General features: G+C 28.2%; 3 protein-coding genes across 5 annotated transcripts; 1 reads left to right on the top strand and 2 right to left on the bottom strand.

Moving 5' to 3' along the window:
* The first annotated feature begins 35 nt into the window (after nucleotides 1–35).
* Nucleotides 36–3,982, top strand: LOC145743036 (uncharacterized). The gene is made up of 13 exons (XM_082560900.1): nucleotides 36–213; nucleotides 336–405; nucleotides 475–558; nucleotides 730–1,428; nucleotides 1,512–1,562; nucleotides 1,643–1,738; nucleotides 1,965–2,054; nucleotides 2,130–2,207; nucleotides 2,312–2,434; nucleotides 2,622–2,758; nucleotides 2,946–3,057; nucleotides 3,292–3,407; nucleotides 3,618–3,982. The coding sequence occupies exons 1-13, from the start codon at nucleotides 121–123 to the stop codon at nucleotides 3,879–3,881; spliced, it is 2,013 nt and encodes a 670-aa protein (XP_082417026.1). The 5' UTR covers nucleotides 36–120; the 3' UTR covers nucleotides 3,882–3,982.
* A 109-nt stretch (nucleotides 3,983–4,091) lies between these two features.
* LOC145742068 (uncharacterized) lies at nucleotides 4,092–13,003 on the bottom strand. Of its 3 annotated transcripts, XM_082559815.1 has the most exons (20): nucleotides 12,873–13,003; nucleotides 12,623–12,717; nucleotides 12,302–12,496; nucleotides 11,967–12,152; nucleotides 9,592–11,725; nucleotides 9,277–9,467; nucleotides 8,889–9,091; nucleotides 8,334–8,517; nucleotides 7,471–8,117; nucleotides 7,133–7,332; nucleotides 6,670–6,764; nucleotides 6,417–6,557; nucleotides 6,085–6,270; nucleotides 5,913–5,985; nucleotides 5,618–5,727; nucleotides 5,184–5,397; nucleotides 5,026–5,101; nucleotides 4,517–4,694; nucleotides 4,273–4,345; nucleotides 4,092–4,192 (listed from the first exon to the last, which is right to left on the bottom strand). In XM_082559815.1, exons 1-20 carry the CDS (start codon nucleotides 12,991–12,993, stop codon nucleotides 4,176–4,178), a joined length of 5,319 nt encoding a protein of 1,772 aa, XP_082415941.1. In that variant the 5' UTR covers nucleotides 12,994–13,003; the 3' UTR covers nucleotides 4,092–4,175. The 3 variants fall into 3 exon arrangements, with proteins under 3 accessions (XP_082415941.1, XP_082415943.1, XP_082415942.1); XM_082559816.1 differs by lacking the exons at nucleotides 4,092–4,192; nucleotides 4,273–4,345 and having other exon boundaries at nucleotides 4,556–4,727; XM_082559817.1 differs by lacking the exons at nucleotides 12,302–12,496; nucleotides 12,623–12,717; nucleotides 12,873–13,003 and having other exon boundaries at nucleotides 9,592–11,734; nucleotides 11,967–12,098.
* A 571-nt stretch (nucleotides 13,004–13,574) lies between these two features.
* Nucleotides 13,575–19,594, bottom strand: LOC145741828 (ras GTPase-activating protein-binding protein 2-like). Its single transcript, XM_082559490.1, has 11 exons — nucleotides 19,534–19,594; nucleotides 19,043–19,160; nucleotides 18,190–18,271; nucleotides 17,794–17,967; nucleotides 17,297–17,399; nucleotides 16,820–16,991; nucleotides 16,580–16,667; nucleotides 15,939–16,133; nucleotides 15,468–15,711; nucleotides 14,678–14,790; nucleotides 13,575–14,301 (listed from the first exon to the last, which is right to left on the bottom strand). The coding sequence occupies exons 2-11, from the start codon at nucleotides 19,138–19,140 to the stop codon at nucleotides 14,071–14,073; spliced, it is 1,500 nt and encodes a 499-aa protein (XP_082415616.1). The 5' UTR covers nucleotides 19,141–19,160; nucleotides 19,534–19,594; the 3' UTR covers nucleotides 13,575–14,070.
* Nucleotides 19,595–22,422: the final 2,828 nt, after the last annotated feature.

Raw genomic sequence — 22,422 nt, 5'->3', positions numbered from 1 at the left:
GACGTGTAACTTATTATTCAAACTAAACTATTCAAACTAATTACAAATTTATTAAATTACAATAAGTTTCAAATATTGCCGAATAAAAGCATATATGTATAAAGAATTTAGAGCTATAGAATGCAGCGATTAATATCTGGGTTATTAATCATAGCTTCTGTTTTTGTTGTGTTGCAATGTAAACAACGTGAAAACCAACATGAAGACTTGTCAGTAAGTAACAATTTTTTATTAAATTACATAGGCTACTTTTAATACAAAACATTGGTGTTCTAACTACAAAATTGTAGCTTTATTAAAAACTAACATTTAAATACCGTTTCTATGTTAAAAAGCACCTTTCTGAAGATCAAAGAAAACATGTGGAAGAACTAAAGAAAATGGGTTTTAATCATGATGAAATTGGTAAATATCGCAACATTTTAGTTAACTCATATATCCAGTTTTAAGTCCAATTTAAACATATCATTTTAGTGCCCAAAAAGCGAAATGATCAACCAAAGCAGAAAAGTAAAAAGGAGTTGGAAAAAGAATTTAATCGAATGGTTGATCATTCAAGTGAGTTTATCTATTGTTTTAATATAGAAGGTTAAATTGCGTAAGGCTATTAAAATATTTTGAAAGGGGTTAATTAATATGTCAAGTAGCTTGTTAAGATAGTTAAATGTTTTTTTGTGTGTTGCCAACAACTGCAAAAAAGTTTATCCTAATAGATCTTAAACATAACAGAAGGAGATGACAAACGACAAGGTCGAGACAATCGTGAAAATGATCGTGATAGCAGAAGAGGTGAACGTGACCGTGATGATCGTGATAGCAGAAGAGATGAACGTGACCGTGACGATCGTGATAGCAGAAGAGATGACCGTAACCGTGATAGCAGAAAAGATGACCGTGGTGTTCGTGATAGCAGAAGAGATGATCGTGATGAAAGGAATAACGATCGTAAAAACAAGCAAGAACTTCACGACCGTGGTAACAGACACTATAACGAACGTGAAGATCGTGACAACAAACGCGATGATCGTGATGAGAAACAAAACGATCGTGATCGTGATGAAAGGCGTGAAGATCGCCGTAATGATCGTAATCGTGATGACAGTCGTGATAACCGGGATCGTGATGACAGAAGTCAAAACCGTGATAGCAAACAAGATGATCGTGATGAAAAATCTAGTATTCGAGATCGTGAAGACAGACGTGATAGTCGTGATGAGCGACAAGGTGACCGTGAAACACAACGTGACAACCGAAATGATGGACAGAATGATCGTGAAGCTAGAAAAGATGATCGTGATGATAGGCGTGATGGTGATGACAGACGTTACCATCGTGATGAAGTAAGAAATGATCGTGATAGCCAAAAGGAAGACCGTGGTCGTGATAACAGATTGGATGATCGTGATGATCGACAACGCAATGATAAAAGTAAACATTTAATTAGAACTTGGTAAAGTGTTTGCATTGCTTTAGGTTTTTTTGTAACTTTTGTTCGTTCTTATTTTTATTAGTTTCTGGTGAAGAAAAAAAATCGGAACACGGAAAAAAATTTAATTACAAAGGTAAAGCTACTAACGTGGGTCTTTTACTTCTTTTTTGTTTAATAAATACTTCATTTTTATGTGTTCCTCTTTTAATATAGACTGGACTAAGGCACCCGCGAAAAAGCCGAGGTTAGAAGATCATAAGGAGTTACATGATCACGTGAAAAACATCATGAAAGACTACGAAAAACATGGTTAGTTTTGTTATATTTGTTTGTAAAAACTGTAAATCATATGCAGTAGTGGTTTAAACAAATGTAAATACAAGGCGACCCTTAACACAAATTGCGTAAAACTAAAGCTCCGAACTAATTATTACGCTAGTTCTTAAATAACCTAGCATTAAAGAAACGATTTTAACTTTATTTAAAATGTAATCTATATAAGGCTTTGAACTTTTCTCTTTAAATAATTTTTTAGGTTATAAAGAACCAGAAGATAAGGAGTCTTATAAAGACGCTCAATCCAATAGACAAATGAACGAAAGAATTTCACAACAAATTAAAAAAGGTATAAAATATTTTTTTTTTACATTTTAATAAATTTATTTCTTTAAAAATTGATAAACATTTAATGTATATTTAGCTTCGGAGGAGGTCGAAAAAAAACAAGGGAAAGCAAAAAACAAAAATCAAGATATGTTAAAGGAACATTTTAAAGAAGGTTTACAAAAAAGAATAATATAAATTTAAAATAAATTCCAAAAATTTAAAATAGTTAATATTGGGGAAATAAATACACTCTTAAGCTTTTTTCTATTTTTTTAGATTTTGCAAGAGAGAGAGAAAGAAAAGAGAAAAGTAGATTGGAAGAAGAAAATAGAAGAAGAGATATGGACGAAAAGATAAAACTTATCAGAAAAGAGCTTGGCTTAGATGTGGGAGAATATAGTAAATATAAATTCATATTTTGAAATAATTAGAGTACCAAAAAATTACTGATTGTTACCAAAAAGTATTCAACAATAACTTTAGGTATTTTAGGTAAATAAAAAAAATATTTTTGACACTTTTTTCCATAACATTTTTTTTACAATAATTTATAGCTGTTTTTATTTGTATTAATACTTTTTTATAGTTAAACAACAAGTTAAACCAGTACAGACCAAAGCAGTTAGAATGTTGATGCAACATTACACATTGTTACTTGACAAGGGAAAACATTGTTACCATCAATCTGTATTATCCGAGTCGAACATAACAATTTACTACAAAGTATTTCAAATTTAAATTATTTTTAAACAACCAAAAAAAAAAAGTTTTTAAAATTTAAAATCAAATTTATCAAAAAAATTAATAACAAAAAAATTGTAAAAATGCCTTTACTTTGTTATAAAAACACGCTATACCTATTTAACTATCACACTTTAGAAATTAAAATTACCATATTTTTTTATCCTAGGAAACAAATAATGATCCTATTCCGGTTGTAGTTTATGACACGAATAAAAATATTATCCAAGAATTGCCATCAAATAGTACAGGTTCAATAAACATTGTTGCCAAAACAATGGGTAAAAACAATTACAGAAATACAAAAATATTTTTTTTTAAAACCATAACAATACCAAATATATAAAAATATATTTTAATTGTCCATTAATTTAAAAAAAATAACCTTTTTAATGAAAATTTGAAAATATTTTAGACAAACTGCTAACAAACAAAAATGTTTAAATATTATCTATTCTGCATTTACTCAAATTCATCGTGTATCAAAATTAAATTACTTATAACAAAATATATAGGAAGATATCATATTTGCTTCAACAACAAGCAATGGGGAACAAGAAAAGTATTTTTAGTTTTTGAAATTGATCCATTTGAATCAAGAATTAAAAGAAAAGATTTACCATACAAAGAGGTGCAAAATTTTATAATATGTATATTGTTTTTAATAAAATTCCAGTGAAAAAGGATTTAAACAGTAAAGACCCTTTTGATATAGTTAAAATTCTTGCAAAGTCTTATTATAATTTAATGGAACGGTTTATAAATTTTGCCTGTTTGAATTAAAATATTTTTATATTTTAAAAAGTAATGTATAACAATGGTGCATTTTTTTGATTTTTAGCAAAAGACCGACCTAATATATATCAACATGCAACGTGCTGAAGCATTGATGGATTACCACAAAATATCATGGACCTCTCAAAACAAAGCTGAAGTTGATTATTTCATCACAATGGCACGAAGATCTTGGTACATTGTAGTACTTGCGATATGTATTTATATAGGCCAAGTGTATGCCATACATAAAGTATTTAAAACTGTGTCCAATAACTCTATGTCCATAGTTGATAAAGCCCCTTATCGAATGATGATGGCAAAAGTTTGATGTTTTTTTGTTAGAATTATTGGGTATTATTGGTTGTTTAGAAATATTGGGGAAAATGTATTTGTGTTGACTGTTTATTAGTTCGATATTTGCAAATATTCAATAGCATTTTTAGAATAAAATTTATTATATATAAATATATAAGTAGAAAACAAAAAATAAGTTTGTTAGATAAAAAAATAAAATAATGTCTATTGTAACAAAAAAAAAATACATTTAAACACAAAATAAAAAATATAAAAATCTACTTTTCTTAAATAGTAAACCACACTAACAGCCTTTGTTAAATTTTTCTTACATTTCGTCATTATCTAAAAAAATGTTTAAAGGGGTTTAATCCAATGTAAAATTTATCTTGCATATGTGGTGAGCACAATAATAAATTACTTACCGCCGTGTCTTTTCACAATATCTTTTAACAATTCCCTATTTCTTTTGCTTCCATAACTGCTTAGAGACACCACCTTTAAAACAAAATTTATTGGTTAATTTTTGGTGTTAAAAAGCATTAAAAAAAACACTTTTAACTTAAATTATGCTTTCGAATAAGAAATTCCAAACTCAGACCTACACACTTTAAAAACACCATTTTCTTAAAATAACAGAGTTTTTAAAAAATTTTTAAATAATTTTACCTCCATATTATTAGCTGGACTTTGCACAAGTGATCTTTGTTTAGGAATGTGGGGTAAAAATCCACTTTTAATTGATAAACTGTCCTGGGATCGCCCACGTTTTTTAAGTAAGCGATTTTGTGAACCAAATTGTTCAGTTGGATTTTGAGGGGCACAATTTGCACTTGTGTGTAACCATCTTTATGGAAAAAACAATTTTTTGTGTGAAAGGCTAAAATGTTAATGGAATATAAATATTTTTATATATTTTTTTACATTTATTTATCCTCGATGTGGGAAGGTTGACCCAGACCCAGTCTTAGGTTGCCTTTGGCAGTTTTTAAATGCCCAATAATTAGGTTGCTGAATAAGGGTAGGCTAAGCAGAAAGTCATTTTGTTCTGAACACCTTATTCAAGGGCACTACAGCATAAGATCAGTAGCAGTTGGGATTGAACCCAGGACCTCATATAGTGGAGCCAATTGTCTTTACCCCTATACCCTGCTGCTTGTGTTTATAAATGGACTTACTCATAAGTATATTGCCTTCTTCTTTCATCATCTTCAGAAGGTTGTTTGTCTTTTACCTCATAATTCATTTCTCGAGCTTAAAACATAGAAAAATTAGAACTAAACAAAAATGGATGCAATATATAAGTTAAAGCTCTTCTTATATGTAGCTAAACTACCTTTGAAATATTCCATTTTATGGGATGGTTGGGTTTTTCGTTGTTGTGTCATCAGAGGCTGGGAAGTAACTTTCTGAGACATCTCTTGAAATCTTTTTAACTTTACTTCTGCGTTAACCTCTCTCTTGTGCCTTCCCTTCATTTTTCTTGCTCTTTTTAACATCAGTTCTGCAGTGTTAGAATTTTTTAAACCCCATTCATTTGTTAAGCGTTCCTAAAAACAAACAAATTGATAATATAGCAGTGGAAAAAAAAGGTTACATATAAAAGCAAAAATACTATGTGAAAAGCTTAATAAAAATACACTTTTTTAAAAATAGATACCATTGTTTTTTTTAAAGTTAAAAACAAACAAATTTTGATAAATTGATCTTTACTTTTTTTAACTGATCTTTTTTAAAATTGAGCTTTGTTAAATAAATAATTGGTCATACTTCTTTTATGGAGTGTTTAGAACGATGACTTTCTTGATTTTGATACAATGTAAAATCACTTACAGGAGGAGTTATTGTGTGAGATAGATTGTAAGATGCTGATCTAGTACCTAAAAAAAAATCTCTTTTTTACAACACTTAGTTTTTGTAAATGTGGTAAATTTAAACAGAATGTTGATAGTATAAGAAACGCCTATATAATTTTAAATAAATGGTAATATTGTTTTACCCTTGGCTTATAAAAATTAAATGTGAATCGTCTGATAAAGTAAATAAATAAGAAAATAAAGTTTACTTGAGGGTGTAATTGGGGGTAGTGGGGTCTTTACAAATGTCTCAAATTTTTGAAAACTGTCCTCTTCTATATTCTATATACAAAGTTTAGTTAAAAACAATAAATTTAAATTGTTTCAGTTGAAAAATTGAATTCTCAAGTGTCTCAAAATATGGCAAAAATATTTACTTACAGCAGAGTTTTGATTTTTATTCGAACATGATGACATCATTAATTGTCGTGCTACATCGGTTTTATAAGCCCATTGTTGTTCGAAATCTTCTTCATTGAAATTAAATTCCGATAAATCCACTTCATCAAAATCATATTCATCATTATTGTTGTTATCACAGGGGGTTTTATCATTATTTTCTACTTTCTAAATTTATAAAATAAAAAATCTACCATTAGACAAATTAAAAAGACATAAACCAAACACTTTCAAATTTTATTGTAAAATCTTTCACAAAAAATGGTGACAGTAATATTAAGGAATATTAGTTAGTTAAAAGCTTTAGAATTTACCTTATAAGAAGATAAAGCTTTTTTGATCGATTTTCTGGCTAAAAATCCTTTCCAAATTGCTTGAATTAAAGTTGCAGAATTATGTCTTGTCTGCAGAATGACTCGGTATTGTTTTTTACAAACATATCCTCTGTAGTATGCCTAAATTAATGTCATAAATTTAAAATATTAAATTTGGACTTTAATAAAAATTATCGACAAAATAATTATAACCGTATGTATATAAAACAAATACCAGTAAAACTGACTTTACCTGTATTATAGTAGCAGCATAATTTCTGTGCTTTTTATTATAAGACTGCTTGATTTCTAAGTTTGATTTAAAAGGAATTTCAATTGGTTCCTTTGCTGTTTTTTAAATATGATATAGTTTTATTTTTAAATATGGTATAGTTTTATGTTAAAAAATTTATACAAAATGCCGGCAACGTGGTGTAGTGGTAAGAATGCTTGCTACACCACACATGGGGTCATGGGTTCAATCCCCACCGACCTCATGCTATAGCGCTCTTAAGTGAGGCGCTATAAACTCCTGCTGAGCCAGCACTTAATCAGCAAGATAATTATCGGGCAATTATAAATTATAATATCCCAAACTGCCACAGGCAACTTGAGACTGGGTCACGCATTTGACTTTCCTACATCGAGGATAAAGATATATACAAAAAAAATGCTTACTACTTTTCAGCACCACATAATTTATAAAAAAATACTACCTTGTGCTTTTAGTTTTCCAGCAAATATAGGTGTAGCTTTCGTTTTTAAATTTTGTTTTAATTTAACTTGGTTTGTTTTCTTGGCAAAATCTTCAGTTTCTTTAGTGTCCATATTATATTCCATTTGATTTACTTTAGTTTCCAATAATGCTGGCTTCTTATCAGAAAAGTAAACATAACTTGACGATTCAAACCATTTTCTAAAAGAAGAAGATTAGATAGTTATTTGAGCTGGAGTAAAATGATATCTTAATATGTAATAAATAAGCAATAATATTGTAAAAATTTAATGCAACATCAATACAAAAAAAAGTATTTAAATTTAAGATTAAAAGCACCTTAATTTTACAGAAAGTTGAAACTGTTTTTCCAGAGTTTCACAGTGATAAGAAACAAGATCCGGTGGAATATTTAAATAATTAAAACTATTTGGACCATCAGTAGTACTATGTAATGACCATCCATTCATACTCTTTATTTCTCTCTTCTCCAATTGTAACATAGTGTTAAACTCTTTTAAGCTATGGGTGACTACTTTACAAAATTCAGAAATATTTGTAGGACTAATATTCTCATGTTTATTGGAAATGGAAGGTCCAAGAATAGAGTTTAAAACTAAGTCAATATTCTTAGGTCTCAAAACCTCATTTTCAGTAAATTCAAAGAAGAAATTTTGTTGAGAACTGAAGTCCATTAAATCTGTTTCTTGATCATTGGAAAGCAAATTTTCCCATAAATTAACTTTAATACAATCTCCTTCACTACTTTTAAGACAACTTAAAATTGGTTCAGTTTTGGTGATGAGATTTTGACTTAGATTGAGTTGAGTTAAGTTAGGAAAAGATTGACTTAAGTTGAGTTCTGTCTCTTCTAATGTTATTTTATTGCATTGGAGATTAACAGTTTCTAAGCAGGGCAGCCAGATATAATTTGATAGAAATTGTGCCATGTTATTTTTGCTGAAATCTAAAGACATCAGTAAGATCTAAAAAAGAAAATTATGTTTAGTTCTACCTTATATCATAAAAACTCAAGCTATTTAACACAGGTATTTAAAGCTTAATTTTAATAAGTAATCGTAAAAATTAAAAAAGTTAAGTAGCATAATGTTGTACAACATTAGTTTATTGGCAATTTTAAAAATAATGCATATTTTACATAAACTTAAACACGAAAAGTAGTAAACATAAAAAATATTTACCAAATTTTTAAATTCCACCTCTGAAATAGAATTAATATTGTTTCCACTAGCAAGTATAGATCTCAATAAACCACAATGTTGAATGCCATTAAGTGAAGTTAAATGGTTGTTTGAAATATCCAAGATTAATAACGAGTTGATATTTTCAAGTCCAGATATGTCAAATAACTGATTGTTATTTAGCCTATTTAAAAAAAGGTTACAGGTGCTTTAACTTTGTCAAAATAGCTTTACTATAAAAGTGTCATAATAGGTTTAACAAAATTTTGTCAACTTCAATACAATAAGGTGGTTATCTCTATTTTTTAACATTAATTTAAGACACAAATTTAGGTATAGTTAAAATAACAAGTTTTTTCTGTCGGCCCTAATGCTTAACTAATCTTTGCCACAATAATTACTTGCACACATGAAACGGCGTATTTGTCTAACTTTTTGGCCATAAACTGGACAAACAAATATTTCTTCCACTCAGCTTAATTTTATATAGATAATATAACCCAAAAGCATAAAATATGTTAAGCTACAAAAAATTTAAAAACCCATAACGTATACCTTAGTTGTAATAAATTATTTGCATCTTCTAACCCAGAAACTCTTGTTATATAATTATAAGATAAATCCAAATAGACGAGAGAATGGCATCCAGAGACTCCATGTATGGATGTTAAGTTGTTGTCGCTAGCAACAAGGGATTGAAGTCGTTTCATTCCATCGCATGAGATTACACTTATGTTATTTGATGATACATTAATATGCTAAAATATTAGAAAAAAATAGATTTATTTTTTTTTAATTTTTATATTAAATTTAGAATAGTACAGTCCTAAGTTAGCAGTATTTTTAAAAAACATTTGTAAAAATATCTTTTTATGTAGTTTTATTAATTTCTTATATTTTATAATTTTTTTTATCTTAAGTTACAGTTAATGTTATGACTTACCCTTAGACTCGGACAAGTTTGCAATCCTTCCAATGAAACTAACCCACATTTAAGAAGTGTAAGGTGGGTTAAATGACTACATTGTTGCACCAATAATAAATTTGATCCCTTGTTGTTTAAATTACAAATATAAATTCTTGATAAACTCGAAATTTTACGATTACCAGTTTCCTTTTGCAATGGCCATTTGCCTAAAAAATAAAATAGTTTAAAAATTATGGCATAACATTAAATTTTGCAAAAAAAATACTACAAGCCATTTCAAAATATGTGAATACTCAAAGATTAAATTATTAGAATATATTCAAATTTTACCGGCAATAATTTGCTCCTCAGTTATTGGTTGTAATCTTTTTGCTGCAGAAGATTTTCTTATTCCCCTTTTTAACAATCCTGTTGTTGATATATTTGTTTCTTTTACTTTCCAAATTAAACATTCAGATCTCCAATTTAACAAATTTGTTTCAGAATTTTTATAACTTTGGTTTTCAGATTTAATGGGCATTTTTTCAAGGTCATTTTTTAAGTCACAGTTTTCTGTTGTGCCTTTCACCAAAGGTTGATAGTCTTGTGCTGTATCTGTTTGATTTTCTATTGATTTGTCCCTTAAATCACAGCTATTTATTGAATTTTTTTCAATGTTAAGTGTACTCATTTCAGCAGAATTTTCTAGTAATAAAAAAGGATCATCCTTTTGAAAGTTGGTATCAATAGACTGCTTTTTAAGTGCAGGTGGTTGTATTTTAATTTTATTACTGCTAATAATATTTTTATCAGCATAGATTTCAGTTGACATTTTATTTTCAGCTGCTGTGCTTTCTTGGGGTAAACTTTCACATTGTACAGGTATATCATTTTCATTAAGACTTAAAGTAATATCCTTGGCATCATTAGAAATATTTTCATCTGTTGGAAAATTGGTATTTCTGGGGTCAGAATTGTTTAAAAACTCTTTTTCATCATTATTTGTTGGTTGTACATTTATAGGAATATTTGTTAGATTAATCTCATTACAGACATTACTAGATTTTTCACTTTCAGTAACACCGGATAAATCTAAATTATCTTCTCCATTATTTCTATCCGGCATAAAAATATTATCAGTTTTTGGATGAAAATCATCATCTAATTGTACTTCAACAAGATTACTAGATTTGTTTGGTTCCAACTTATCCATATATGTTAAATTCGTCTTATCTTTTTTTGTAATTTCATGTGCTGTAGGATTTTTAAGGAAAAAATTAAAGGGTACATCTGTATTGTCACCTGTCGAATTATTTTCTTTTGTTGGACAAATTTTAGTTTTTAAGTCAGCATGTTTGGTTTTAGCATCATCTACATCTACAACCACATTTTTAGTATCTTCTATTATAATATCTTCATGCCCAATGTTATCTGTTGTAGCAGAACTCTCTGTTGATTCATATTGAGATGATTTAAAAATTTCATCATTTTCAATTTTATTTTCAGCACAAATTTTTTGATTTTGATTTAAATTGCAATTATCTGTTGCCTCTTTCTTAAGTTGGCTCATCTTTAGCTCAGCATTATCAGTTGATTTTAAATTTAAATTTTCACTAGTTTCTTGTGCAGTATTTCTTTTTAAATCATCATCAACTGTATATGGTTCTGTAATAGTGTTTTCCAATTGTGGTTTACATATTTCGCCTTCAGTCAAATCAGATTGAGAATGATTTTCTTTTAGAATTGGATTACTAAAGGGATGATGAGTACTTGAACCAGCAGAATTCTTTATTGACAAATCAACCGGATTTGTTTTTATCTGTAAGCCTTCAGGAAAAGATATTTCATTGCTAGAATCATTTTCTTTAAAAATATTATCAAGACAGCCTAACTCATTCCTCGATTGTAAATCTGAAATTTCGGGCAAAATTTTTAGTTCAGGTTTTAGGTGATAGTCAGTTGATTTATTGTCTTCTTTGAGGTTTTGGAACAATTTATTTGGGTGACCATTGGTTATTAGGTCAGTTGAATTATTACAGACATTGGTTGTTGTATTTTCTGTTTGGTTTGGTTTACCTAAAGATGTTTTAGTTTGATCTAATTTGTCTAAATCTTTATCAGAATCTATATTTGATAAAAACAAATTATTTTTTGAATCCTGTTGATTAGAATTTGTTTCTGTTGTAAACGATTGAGAATCTGAGCTTAAACTTTCAATGTTTTTTAAATTTTGATTTTCATTCACAATTTGAATGTCTTCGTCAACCTTATAGTCTTTGGGTATATTATCAGAATTTTCAAATGTTTTTTTCCCAATTTCAGTGGCAAATTTTTTCGATTCATTTTTTTCTGATTCTTTTTGGCGTTGTTTAAAGTTTTCTAAAATTTCAATTCTTTTTTCAAATCTTTTTCTTTTCATTTCTTTAAATTTTTTTCCGAGAATTAAACCATATTGTTTCCTTACAATATACCCTCTGTGGTAACGCTAAATAAACTAAAAACAATTAAAATCTCAAACTAAATTTGCCGCTTATAAGTTACAAAAATTTTATTTTGCTGAGACAGAAAGCCAGGGATTGGTTTTTAATTTAAATTAATTATACTAAACCAAAAATTTTAACAAAAAATGAAAGTAAATCGCTAACTATGTATTATATAGTAGACTTGGTTATGGTAGTCTCAAATACAAACAGAAAATAAAGTAAATTTATAATGTATTTTCTAACCTGAATACAGCAGGCTGCATTATTTATTTTTTCTTGTTCATAAAATAATTTTTCTTTTTCAAGTTTTAGTAAAATATTTTGTTCCTTCTTTTCCAATAATTCCAAATTTTTTTCCACCATTTTTCTTTGTTTTTCGAGATCTTGAAGAGTTAAATCTTCTTCTTTTTTGCTGACATTTTCAAATTCCTAAAAATATAGGCTTTAAAAATAATTGTTAAATTGGGTTTTAATTAGGATAAGGTGTAAAAGTTTTTTTAAACTGGATTTAAGCTATTCATTTAATTGTTAAAAATGTTAACTTTGTTTTAAGATAATTTATGGAAAATTCTTTTTACCACAGTTCTTTTTTCTGACTTTAATTCTTGTTCTACAAATGAAGAAGTTAGGTTTTGTAACCTTGCCTCTAATCCTTCAATATCAAACTGAAAGTTTTTGTCATTTCTTTCTACAAGTTCATGTGTAGGGGATTCAACTGAGTTTTCATTAACATATTTCCCAATGACAGTGTTATAAAAACTGTCACAATCTTCCTTCAAAAACAAAACATTACAATTTTGATCATTACATACTATATTTTCTCCTCATTATAAAGTTAACTTGGTTTTTTCTTTATTTTTTTTATTTCAAAATTTAAAAAAAATAAGAAAATTATATACCTTATTTAATATTTCTTCTGCAGCGCATAAAACCTGATCAGTTTTTTTGATTTGAAGATTTGAGTTTTGAAGAAAAAGTTGCAAATAATCCACATCTAAAATAAACAAGAAATTATAACACAAAAACTAATTTATGTTTGAAATACAATTTATGTTTGAAATATGTCCAATTTTAATGTTTTACTAAAAAAAGACCCAATTTTTTATGAACTTAGTAATTAAATATTAAAAAATAAAATAATAGATTTACCTTCAGAATTGCTTAGAAGAGCGATTTGTTTATCATTTAAATCTGAATCATCATCCTCATGATCAGAGGAGCAGTCTGATAGTGCAAGAAGCTCTGCATCTATAATATCATCTATTTCCATGCTTTTTTTAAAACTACTAAAAAATAAATTTAGTTTTAAGTTTTTATATAACACATTCATTTAGTTTATCCCAACTGGCCAACGTAAAAATACAATTTAATGTATTGACTATTTCTGTCTTGCCTTTGAGTCAATATTGTTTCAAAAACTAAAAATTACAATAAAACATGATTTTTATAATACTAATATACAAATACCAATTGCAAATATATACAAATACTTATAGAAAACTTAACAAAATTAAACGTTTTGTCAGTTTGTTGTGATTTACTATCGCTTGTATTGTTGCTATGATTCAAGTTGGCTGTTTATCTTCACATCGGTTCAGATCATTTTTAAAGTTATTGTTTATCCTCGCAAAGTAGTTTCCTACCCACGACCTTTAAAAAGAAAAAAAAAAAAAAATACCAAACAATAAATTTATTTGCAAATACGATCGTTTATTTAGTAAACAGCATCAATGTTTTAAAAAAATATTTTGGTACGACAAACAAGTTGTGCCACAGTTTTTTTGTACAACTTTTATTATGTTTACAACATAAGCTTGAAAATTAAACTACGACTTGAACAGATAGCTAACGTAATTAAAATAAAACTACAAAGTATTTATTTGTTAAAAACTCTTAAAATTCTTGCATTTATATTGTTCTTTATTTGAATTTTTTTTTTTTGAGAGTTGGTATAATCGATAAAAACAAGTTTGTGTGGGCAATAAATTAAGAAGTTGTAAAAAAAGATTCAATTGGGATAAATAATAAAACATGTTTTTCTGAATTAATTAAGTTTTGTAGCTGGCATTTCAAAAACACTGAAGCAATGTATAAAAAAATCACAGAAAGCTAGCAAACTAAAATAATTTGAAATTTACCTTGATATTTGACTAAGAAATTGACAATAAACTGAAACAAAAAACGCTACAAAAAGACAGTTGAATTCTTTATTCAACCGGTAATTTGTACATTGGGTTTTTGCATTAAATTTTTTTACATTCAAGAAAATGGGATTATGAATTACAAAGAACTTTACAGATTTAACCGATTTATTTTTTCCCGAAATAGTCGTTAAAAAAACTTTCAATTATCGGCGGGGGGCATTATTATAAGCTTGTCTGTTTCCATCTCTTGTTTCTTTCGTTCCCTGGCGATCTCTTTTCATCATTTGGGGTCCACCTTGACCTCGCCGGTTGCCTTTCATGTCACCCATGGGTCCACGACGAGATTCCCCCTGCCCCATACGACGATTATTCTCCCGTGAACTACGATGTTTCTTTTCCTCGATGTTGATTCGATGACTTCGGAACTGAGTTGGCTTAACAAAAATAAATTTATTTTAATTTTATTTTTTTACATTCTTTATTTTGATTACTTGTCGATAGCCCATCAGTCTAAATTTTAATTTTCATTTCCCCCAGGTAATTTAAGACCTATAAGGTCCAGTAGTGTTTTATACTGGTCATGGCAGCAAACCATGTGCCAAATGGTTTCAGGCTCAAGCTGCACCAATGCCACATTATTCACATTTGAGCCAAGCATTAGTATACAGCTTAAAATACATCCACGCCTTACCCAATAAAATACAAAAACCAGTCACCTATCAGTATTCGAAAAAAATAAAACCTTTTTATTATAGAACATTTCATGATTAGTTAAGTTTAAACATAACAATCCTTATTATTTTTACACACCATTCTGTCCAGAACTTCGATCACCGACTTTGGGTCCTCGAAAATAATGAAACCAAAGCTCGGGTTGTTGGTGTGGGAGTGATTGATTCGTACCTCAATGACGTTGCCAAAAGCTGTTTACAGTGAAAATATTAATTCCATTAAGGGGGAAATTAAAAAATGTACAAAACAAATTTTATGGTCTAATACAGAGCTAGTTATTACATTGTTACATAATAAGGTTTTAAAGAGTATATTACAACATAATTATGAACTATAACATATTTTCAAAAGAAAATAAACATAAACATTGTTTAAAGCACAGGCAAAAAATAACTATGTATCACAGCTAAATTTATACACAATATTCTTAACATAATACGGGATTAACTGAAATATTAATTCTTTTATTAATTTTTTTGGCTTTCTTAATAAGACAATGCCAATATCTCTTAAGCTGCCATATAACCTAAATAATAAAACTCCATATGCTTATATTTAACAACTGGAGCAGACTTGTCCTACGGGACAATATCCCGCAGATGTTTTTGTAACTTGTTTTGTCAAGTTTCTGGTTTAGCATTATTAAAATAGAATCATTAGAATTTTTTTTTACTGTTTTAAGAAAATGAACTTTTGGGGAAAATTTAAATCATCTTATTTAAAATATTAATGTGTGTTGGATGCTGGATAAAAAGCCTTTTTTTTAAATAATTTTTTGTAAACGAAATGACTCTGGGCAATGCTGTATATTTTCAAGTTTAAATTACCCATCTTTTTTAATAAAAAAATAAACAAAATATTTATTTACCCGAGAAATGTTCCTTTAAATCACTATCCGAAATCTCATACGGGAGATTTCCCACAAAGATTTGCTGATTGTCGGGGTAACGAACTCCAGCTTGCTCTCTATTGCCTCCAGTGGTGTTGTTTGCATTCCTTCCAAATCCTCCGCCTCTGTCTTCATCTCGGTTGCCACGAGGACGAGAACCTCCACCCCCTCGAGTGGTGGAACGTGGAGCAGGCTCAACTGGTTCTGCAGGAGCAGTCTCCGGCTGAAAAAAATTGTTTTCAAAATTAAAATTTTTTTTTTTTAGTTTTTTACCAATAAGAGTTTTAAAAAAATATTTTTTTTTACTATTTTCAAAAGATATATATATTTATAATAGGGCTCAATTTGCGATATATACATATGCTCTTTTTTATCGACAATACTATTATTTCCAATAAAAACTATCATTAAAAATACTTCTAAAAACAATTTGGAGTTCTTTTAATTTACCTGGTTAACACGAATGCTAGTCCCTTGTTGGGTGTTTCCCCTCACAGCTGGGGTATTTTTCGAAGCCAGATCAGCCCATGAAAAAGTTTTGGGTGGCGCCGATACTTTTTGTTCTGGTTCTGTTTCTTGGGTTTCAGCTTGTTGATTGACTTCTGTTTCAACATTTATTTGTTGATCAACATGTTGTGTGGTTGTCTAAAACAAAATTTTGTCGACATATTTAAAATTTGAATTGTATATATTTAAAACTATTTTTTTACAAGTTTTGTTTTCGTTAGCTAACTAATATTTTAACTAAACTCAAACTAACCTTTATTCTGTAAATTTGGTTTATTCCGTAAATCTGTTAATAACCATAACATTAAACTCATGAGACTATTGTATTGTAATCTGTACTTATTACTATATAAAACTTATAAAAAGCTGCATTTCTATACTAAAACAAACAGCTTCTTTTCTAAAAATTCTGTAACTAACTTAAACTAAAAAAACACAAACACAGTTAAAAAATAATAGCTTTGCTAGTTAAAATGCTTTTTAGCTTTAGTAAAAAATGTAACTTTAGGAAAATGAGTAAAAAAGAAAAGTTTAAATATACTTCAGTAAAAAAAAAATTTGAAAAAAAATGCAAATATATTCACCAATTCTTTTTGTTTGGGAGAAGGAGTTCTGGCTGGTGAAGGAATTTCGTCTGCTTGGTCAGGAAGAGTTGGGGAAGGGGTTCGAATTCTTCACATTAAAAGATAAAAAAAAAATTAATAAAAAAATAAAAATCTATGCTATATAAAACCAAAACAAACTTTCCTTAACTTTTTTGAAATTTTTTTTATTTTTATAAAAATAATTTTAACTTTCTCTAAAAAAACTCAAAATCCACTTACCGGGTACATTCAACATGTTGGGGTTCTTGTTCAAGGCCGTTTGACATTATAACTGGGGGTGACTGCGATGTGGGGTTAAGGGGGGTGGGTGAGGGATTGTAGAAGTTCTCGATGGGGACCTGGTTGGTAGCTTCCGGAAGAATATCTTGCTCTGCTGCTTCTTCATCCGATTCTAGAGCGTTTTTAAAAAATATTTTTATATTTTTTAACTTTTTTAAAATTACAAAGTTTAACAAACTGCTTAAAATTTTCTTCGTAACTTAATTTTTATTAGTAAAAATGAACAATGGCTCAAATAAAACTTACATAAAAAAAATGTATTATATATATATACATAAAAAATCATTCACAAATTTAAAAAATTAAAATGCTTAATAATATAAATTTAGAAAAAATTAAAATTATAGAATAACACCTTAAAAAGTAGCTTAAAAGTCCTAAAAAAACACAAAAAAAAGGAATCTGAGTAAAACAAACCTTGTTCTTCATCAACATCCGATCTTTGAACCTCATCGTTAAAAACCTCATCTTGGTATCTGAAGATGTCGTTGTGGACATAAAACTTAAATGGATTGTCTCCCTAAACAATATAATAACATTAAGCTCTACATAGCTTACTTTTAAAAAATGTGGTAAAGAAAATCAGGTAAAAATATTGAAAAATTCTTCAAAAAACAATTATTTCAAGTGTCAATGACTTGTTTAAATATGTGATCTATACTAGCAAAAATGTTATACAGGCACTTTAAAAAAATAACAAAATTTAACTAATTCAAATGTTATGCAAACATTTTAAATTCAAAAATATACTTTTTCAAACTCAGTATTAACTTATTTAACCTAATTTAAGTTATTTATTTGGTTAACTTATAAAGATCACCAATTGTTGCCGATAATAATCTAAAAGCTAAAATATACCACAAAAAATTTATTTAACATTTTGAATTTTAAACTGAAATAAGTATAAAACTCACCTGGGGAGCAAGCACAAAAGTTTGCATGAATCTTCGGAGCGGAAGACCACAGTTACTCAACTCTCCCGTTACCTGGACAACCACTCCACTTCCCACGGTTGAGTGAGCATCAACTTGTCGAATCTTAGTGTGACAATCACGAAATTCCAGCGATTTGATTTTTGTGTTGATTTCCTGGAAAATAGATAAAAAAATTCAATATCAAAAAAGATTATGACTAATGTAAAAAAAGAAGTATTTACTATACTATAAGAATACAAAAAATATAAATTTAATCACTTTTACCTAACAATAACATTTAGCAAATTAAAGCTTTTATGTATTGACTAAAATGAGCTTAAATATATATAGATTTTTTTCCATTTTAATTTTAGATAATAATTTATAAAAACTAACTTTTTGTCCAATGACCGAGGTTTCAGGTTCCCCATCACAATATCTTCCACCATGAACATAAGAGGACTTCATACTGTAAAACCTGTGTCGAATATTTGTGGTTTAGTGTTTAATTCTCTTACATAACCATACCAGACGTACATATACATAAAGCGTAACAACTTAAAATAAAAAAATAGCTAGCTTAGCATAAAAACAAAAATCCAATAAATAGTATTCAGAAATTATTGACTAATAAATAAATATTATATGCACTACTATATCAGGAAAAAAATTATTTATTTGGTTAATTTGTACACAAAATAATTACTCTAAGAGTCTATGCTGTAATTAGTAAAGTTTTTAAAAAATGAATTGGAAACAAGTTACATATAAACACCTATTATAAAATTATATTGAACAGAAAGTATGCAAACTATATATAAAGTAACTCATACAAATTCAGTAATTAAACAAATATTATCTAAAACTTGAATAAATATATATAACGCTGTAAAAGAGGAGAAAATAAAACAACAAACTTATCTTATTCCAGCATTAAAATAATTTTCTAAACTTAAAAAGTTGAGGTATATAATTCTTTTAAAGGGATATAGCAAAAATCAACAATGATATATTACAAAACCACCAACACAATCCCTTAACATTTTGTTATCATTATAACCGACAAATTTACACAAAAAACAATATAATTGATAAAATTGCATTTAAACATATATATATATGTATTTAAATTTTTTTAATTCTTATTTTCACTAACTACTTTTATTTCCAACATATATATATAAAATTATACACAATTTGCATTAATTAACTGACACACCCTTTATTTAAAATAAACACGCCTACTTACCGGTACAACATATCAGGAGCTTTGTTAAGTAAGGTATAATATTGTCGGACAAATTCACGGCCCACTTGTATAGGGCTTGGCTTTTCCATCATTACCATTTCTTGAAAAAATTTACAATCTGTGAAAATATTGCGATTTATTTCGATTAATTTTTGCTGTGAAAACGTAGAATGAAAAAGTCTTATTCAGCCTAAAACTAAGACCCGAAAAATCTTGTTAAAATGTTCTATTTTATTTTATAATTTATAGATGTTAAAATTGTATATATATATTTGGTGGGTATGAAATTTTTTAAATATTGATCCAGTATTACAATGATTTTTACTAAAACAAAAGGTTTATAAAGTTTATTTATTATCTTGTAGACTTAATTTAAATGAAACTTTAATTTAAATTTATAACCAAATATTTTAACTTATATACAAAAAATTAAAGTTTAAATTAGAAATATAAATATTTATACATTTAGGATAGAGGAATAGTTAACTTACCAGTTAAAATTTATGAATAATTTTATTAATAATTAAAACAACTTTGACCTATTTCGAATCTAAATAAAACAAAAACTGATTAAAAATCCATATACAACATTAATAATAATAAAACACAGATTTTTATGCATTTCATTTACGAAACCATTTTTTTTAAAATAAAAGAATCAAATTGTGATTTAAAGTTTTTTTTTTGTTTTCTTATGCCAGTTATTGATTGTATTAGTAACAACAGCAGTCAACAACACACACAGACACAGTTTTATTTAAATTAACGTTATTTTTTCTTGTATATACGATTCGTCTTTTAAGAGTATAACAATCTGACAATCCTGCTAAAAGCTGTTATTTCTATATTGAAACAAGAACAGTAAAAACTTATCCGTTTAAGTTAGAAAAGTAAATCACTTCCCGTTTAAAAATCATTGCCCGATTGTTTCTTTTCGTAGCGTAAAAAATTGAGATTGCCTTGCAAGTAAAGTTAAGACGCAACAACCTGACAACCCATTACTTTAATATTTTTATGATTATATTGCGATTTACTTCTACCTAATGCTTACAATTGAAACTAGATAAGCACGAAATTAAGCGTATTGTACAAACCCAAGAACAATTTTCAAATATCTTGAAATTTATTCCAAAAAATCGTACAGCACGCGGTAATCAACGAAGCACAACAACTTTTTTTATAATTCTAGAAAAAAATCAGTTAGCATGAAACTACTCAACCAGATCGGAAGGCAATTTTTTCTAAACTGTGATTGGTACGCAGAGAAAATTAGTCTCAAAACAGACGACTTTGCACGAAAAATTATCACAAAAAGAAATTAAAACAGTTGTATAACTCCCTACGCTTTATGTTACGTAATATTAATTAATAGTTTTTATAAACATTGCTATAATTTTAAACATTGCTATAATTTAGGTACCAGAATGTATATTACATAACATTTTTAAATGTATTACGAAAGAGAATACGTAAAAATACTAAATTGCAAAGAGAATTTAACAATGTTTATAAACATATTAATAAAAATAAGAAATCATGTTATAACTTTTCAACTTTGGACTTGTTTTTTTTTTTATTAACTTGTTTTTGGTCGACAGTTATTATAACAGCACTGGTCAGCATAACAGGTCCCCCTAAAACCCGGGCAACGCTATTGTTTAAAGGCTCGGTTAATACTTTTCCTGTAAAAACAAAATAAATACTAAAAATGTACATAAAAATAAAAAAAATAGAAACTAAACAAATCTAACAGCAAGAACACTGTTTTTAATAGGCACCAACAGTTTTTGTTAACGAACTTTTACCTTGGTTAAGTTTGGTCTTGGTCTTGTCCTTATTTTGTTTTTTACTGTTTATTTCTATTGGTACATGTGTAGGCAATATTGTTTTATGAGTTTTAAAATGTTTCCTGGACGACGAAGACTCGTAAAATGAATCTTTTTCCCCTAATGGCTCTGCGTTTGCGATTTTAAGTTGATCAATAAAATTCTCATAGCTAATTTTACCAATGTTTTCGGGATCATAATATCTACAAGTACATAAATTGGCTTAGATAATTGTAAAACAACTAAATTTGATTTTAAGTTAATAAATGAAACTTTAATTAGAGGTAATTAATACCCTTCTTATTTTTACATAAAACGATTAAAAAAATTTCTCATATAAAATGTTATTTGCAACAAAATGATTAAATCTACTTGATTAATTCTTTTGCATCTTTTAGAGCTGACTTATCCCCATGCATTGTCAACATTTTAAGTAACTCTTCTACTTCGACCGTTCCATCTCTATTATGATCCAAAAATCGAAAAGAATCCCTAAAAATACACATTTTCTTGTTAAGGTCGCAGCAGTTCATTTTGTAATAACAATATAATTAGGTAATTAAAAAAAAACTCGAAACTAACGGTAACTTTTTTTTCATATCAACTTGAGGTGATAGGTTTTTATATTTTTTTATTGGGAAAGGGTGTGCTGTTAGGACGTGTTTGAGATATCCGTAAACGCCGGGCTTAAGGGCGAATAGTGTGGTAATGGTGCGGCTCAAACCCTAAACCTTTCGGCTCGTAGCCCGCTGCCATTAAACCCCCCCCCCCCCACTACCGGAAGAATCTAAAGGTAACTGTCATAAAATTTATAGAAGTAAACACCTTAGTGCCCCGTAACGGCCGAGTTCTTCTTGTATAAGACAAATCACCACGCAGAATTCCATAAAATCTACAGTTGCGTCGTCTTCTACCGTCATTAGATCAATTATTTTCTTAATCAAGTCCAGTGACGGATTGTAACCAAGTGCTCGTAGTGCTGGCTCCAAATCACTAAAACAATGTTTATTTTGAAGTTAATGTGATTTTTTTGTACTTTGTTATTTCGGATGTCGGAGGGTCGACATTGCAGCCTAACAAAATTTAATATATGACCTTATGTTGTAAAGTTAAGTGTTCTGTTTTAAATAACGCATTTTAAGTTACATCATCCAGTTTTTTACATACATAGCCCTTACAAAAATAACACAATTTCTTACTGAAGGTCCATAACTTTTTGATTATCAACGTCATAAAATTCAAAAATTTGTCGAAATTCGTCGACCTCGTCGTTTGTAAAACCAGTGACTTGACAATTTTCGTATTGTTCTTCTAATTTTTTTCTTGTGCGAACTGCAGAGGATCGATTCGAAGTTTTCCGTGTTTCCGTGCTGCTATTAGGTCCATCTCTATATTAAAATTAGGCTTGTTAAATTTTTTAATGTACAGAAAATTTTTTCAATAAAAAGTAAACTATTCAAAAAAATTAAACTATTATTAGCTTACTTTTACCATAAATACGTTTTAGTATTTTAAGTAAATCTTACGTAAATTACCTGAAAAACCAACCCAAAA

The sequence above is a fragment of the Corella eumyota genome, chromosome 2 (genome assembly GCF_963082875.1).
Source record: "Corella eumyota chromosome 2, kaCorEumy4.1, whole genome shotgun sequence".
NCBI lineage: Eukaryota > Metazoa > Chordata > Ascidiacea > Phlebobranchia > Corellidae > Corella > Corella eumyota.
Note: the sequence above shows the minus strand (reverse complement) of the source record. Positions and strands in the feature narration are given on the sequence as shown.

What these genes read in the sequence shown, in the direction of transcription:
- LOC145742068 (XM_082559815.1), bottom strand. Translation starts at nt 12,993, where the DNA reads ATGGAAATAGATGATATTATAGATGCAGAGCTTCTTGCACTATCAGAC. An exon ending in AGGTGGAATTTAAAAATTTG is followed by an intron (nt 8,118 to 8,333) that starts GTAAATATTTTT and finishes TTTCTTTTTTAG; the next exon opens with ATCTTACTGATGTCTTTAGA. An exon ending in ACCCCCAATTACACCCTCAA is followed by an intron (nt 5,728 to 5,912) that starts GTAAACTTTATT and finishes ATTTTTTTTTAG; the next exon opens with GTACTAGATCAGCATCTTAC.
- LOC145741828 (XM_082559490.1), bottom strand. Translation starts at nt 19,140, where the DNA reads ATGGTAATGATGGAAAAGCCAAGCCCTATACAAGTGGGCCGTGAATTT. An exon ending in CAACATGTTGAATGTACCCG is followed by an intron (nt 16,668 to 16,819) that starts GTAAGTGGATTT and finishes TTTAATGTGAAG; the next exon opens with AATTCGAACCCCTTCCCCAA. An exon ending in CTCCCAAACAAAAAGAATTG is followed by an intron (nt 16,134 to 16,579) that starts GTGAATATATTT and finishes ATTTTGTTTTAG; the next exon opens with ACAACCACACAACATGTTGA.
- LOC145743036 (XM_082560900.1), top strand. Translation starts at nt 121, where the DNA reads ATGCAGCGATTAATATCTGGGTTATTAATCATAGCTTCTGTTTTTGTT. An exon ending in TTCACAACAAATTAAAAAAG is followed by an intron (nt 2,055 to 2,129) that starts GTATAAAATATT and finishes ATGTATATTTAG; the next exon opens with CTTCGGAGGAGGTCGAAAAA. An exon ending in CATTGTTGCCAAAACAATGG is followed by an intron (nt 3,058 to 3,291) that starts GTAAAAACAATT and finishes CAAAATATATAG; the next exon opens with GAAGATATCATATTTGCTTC.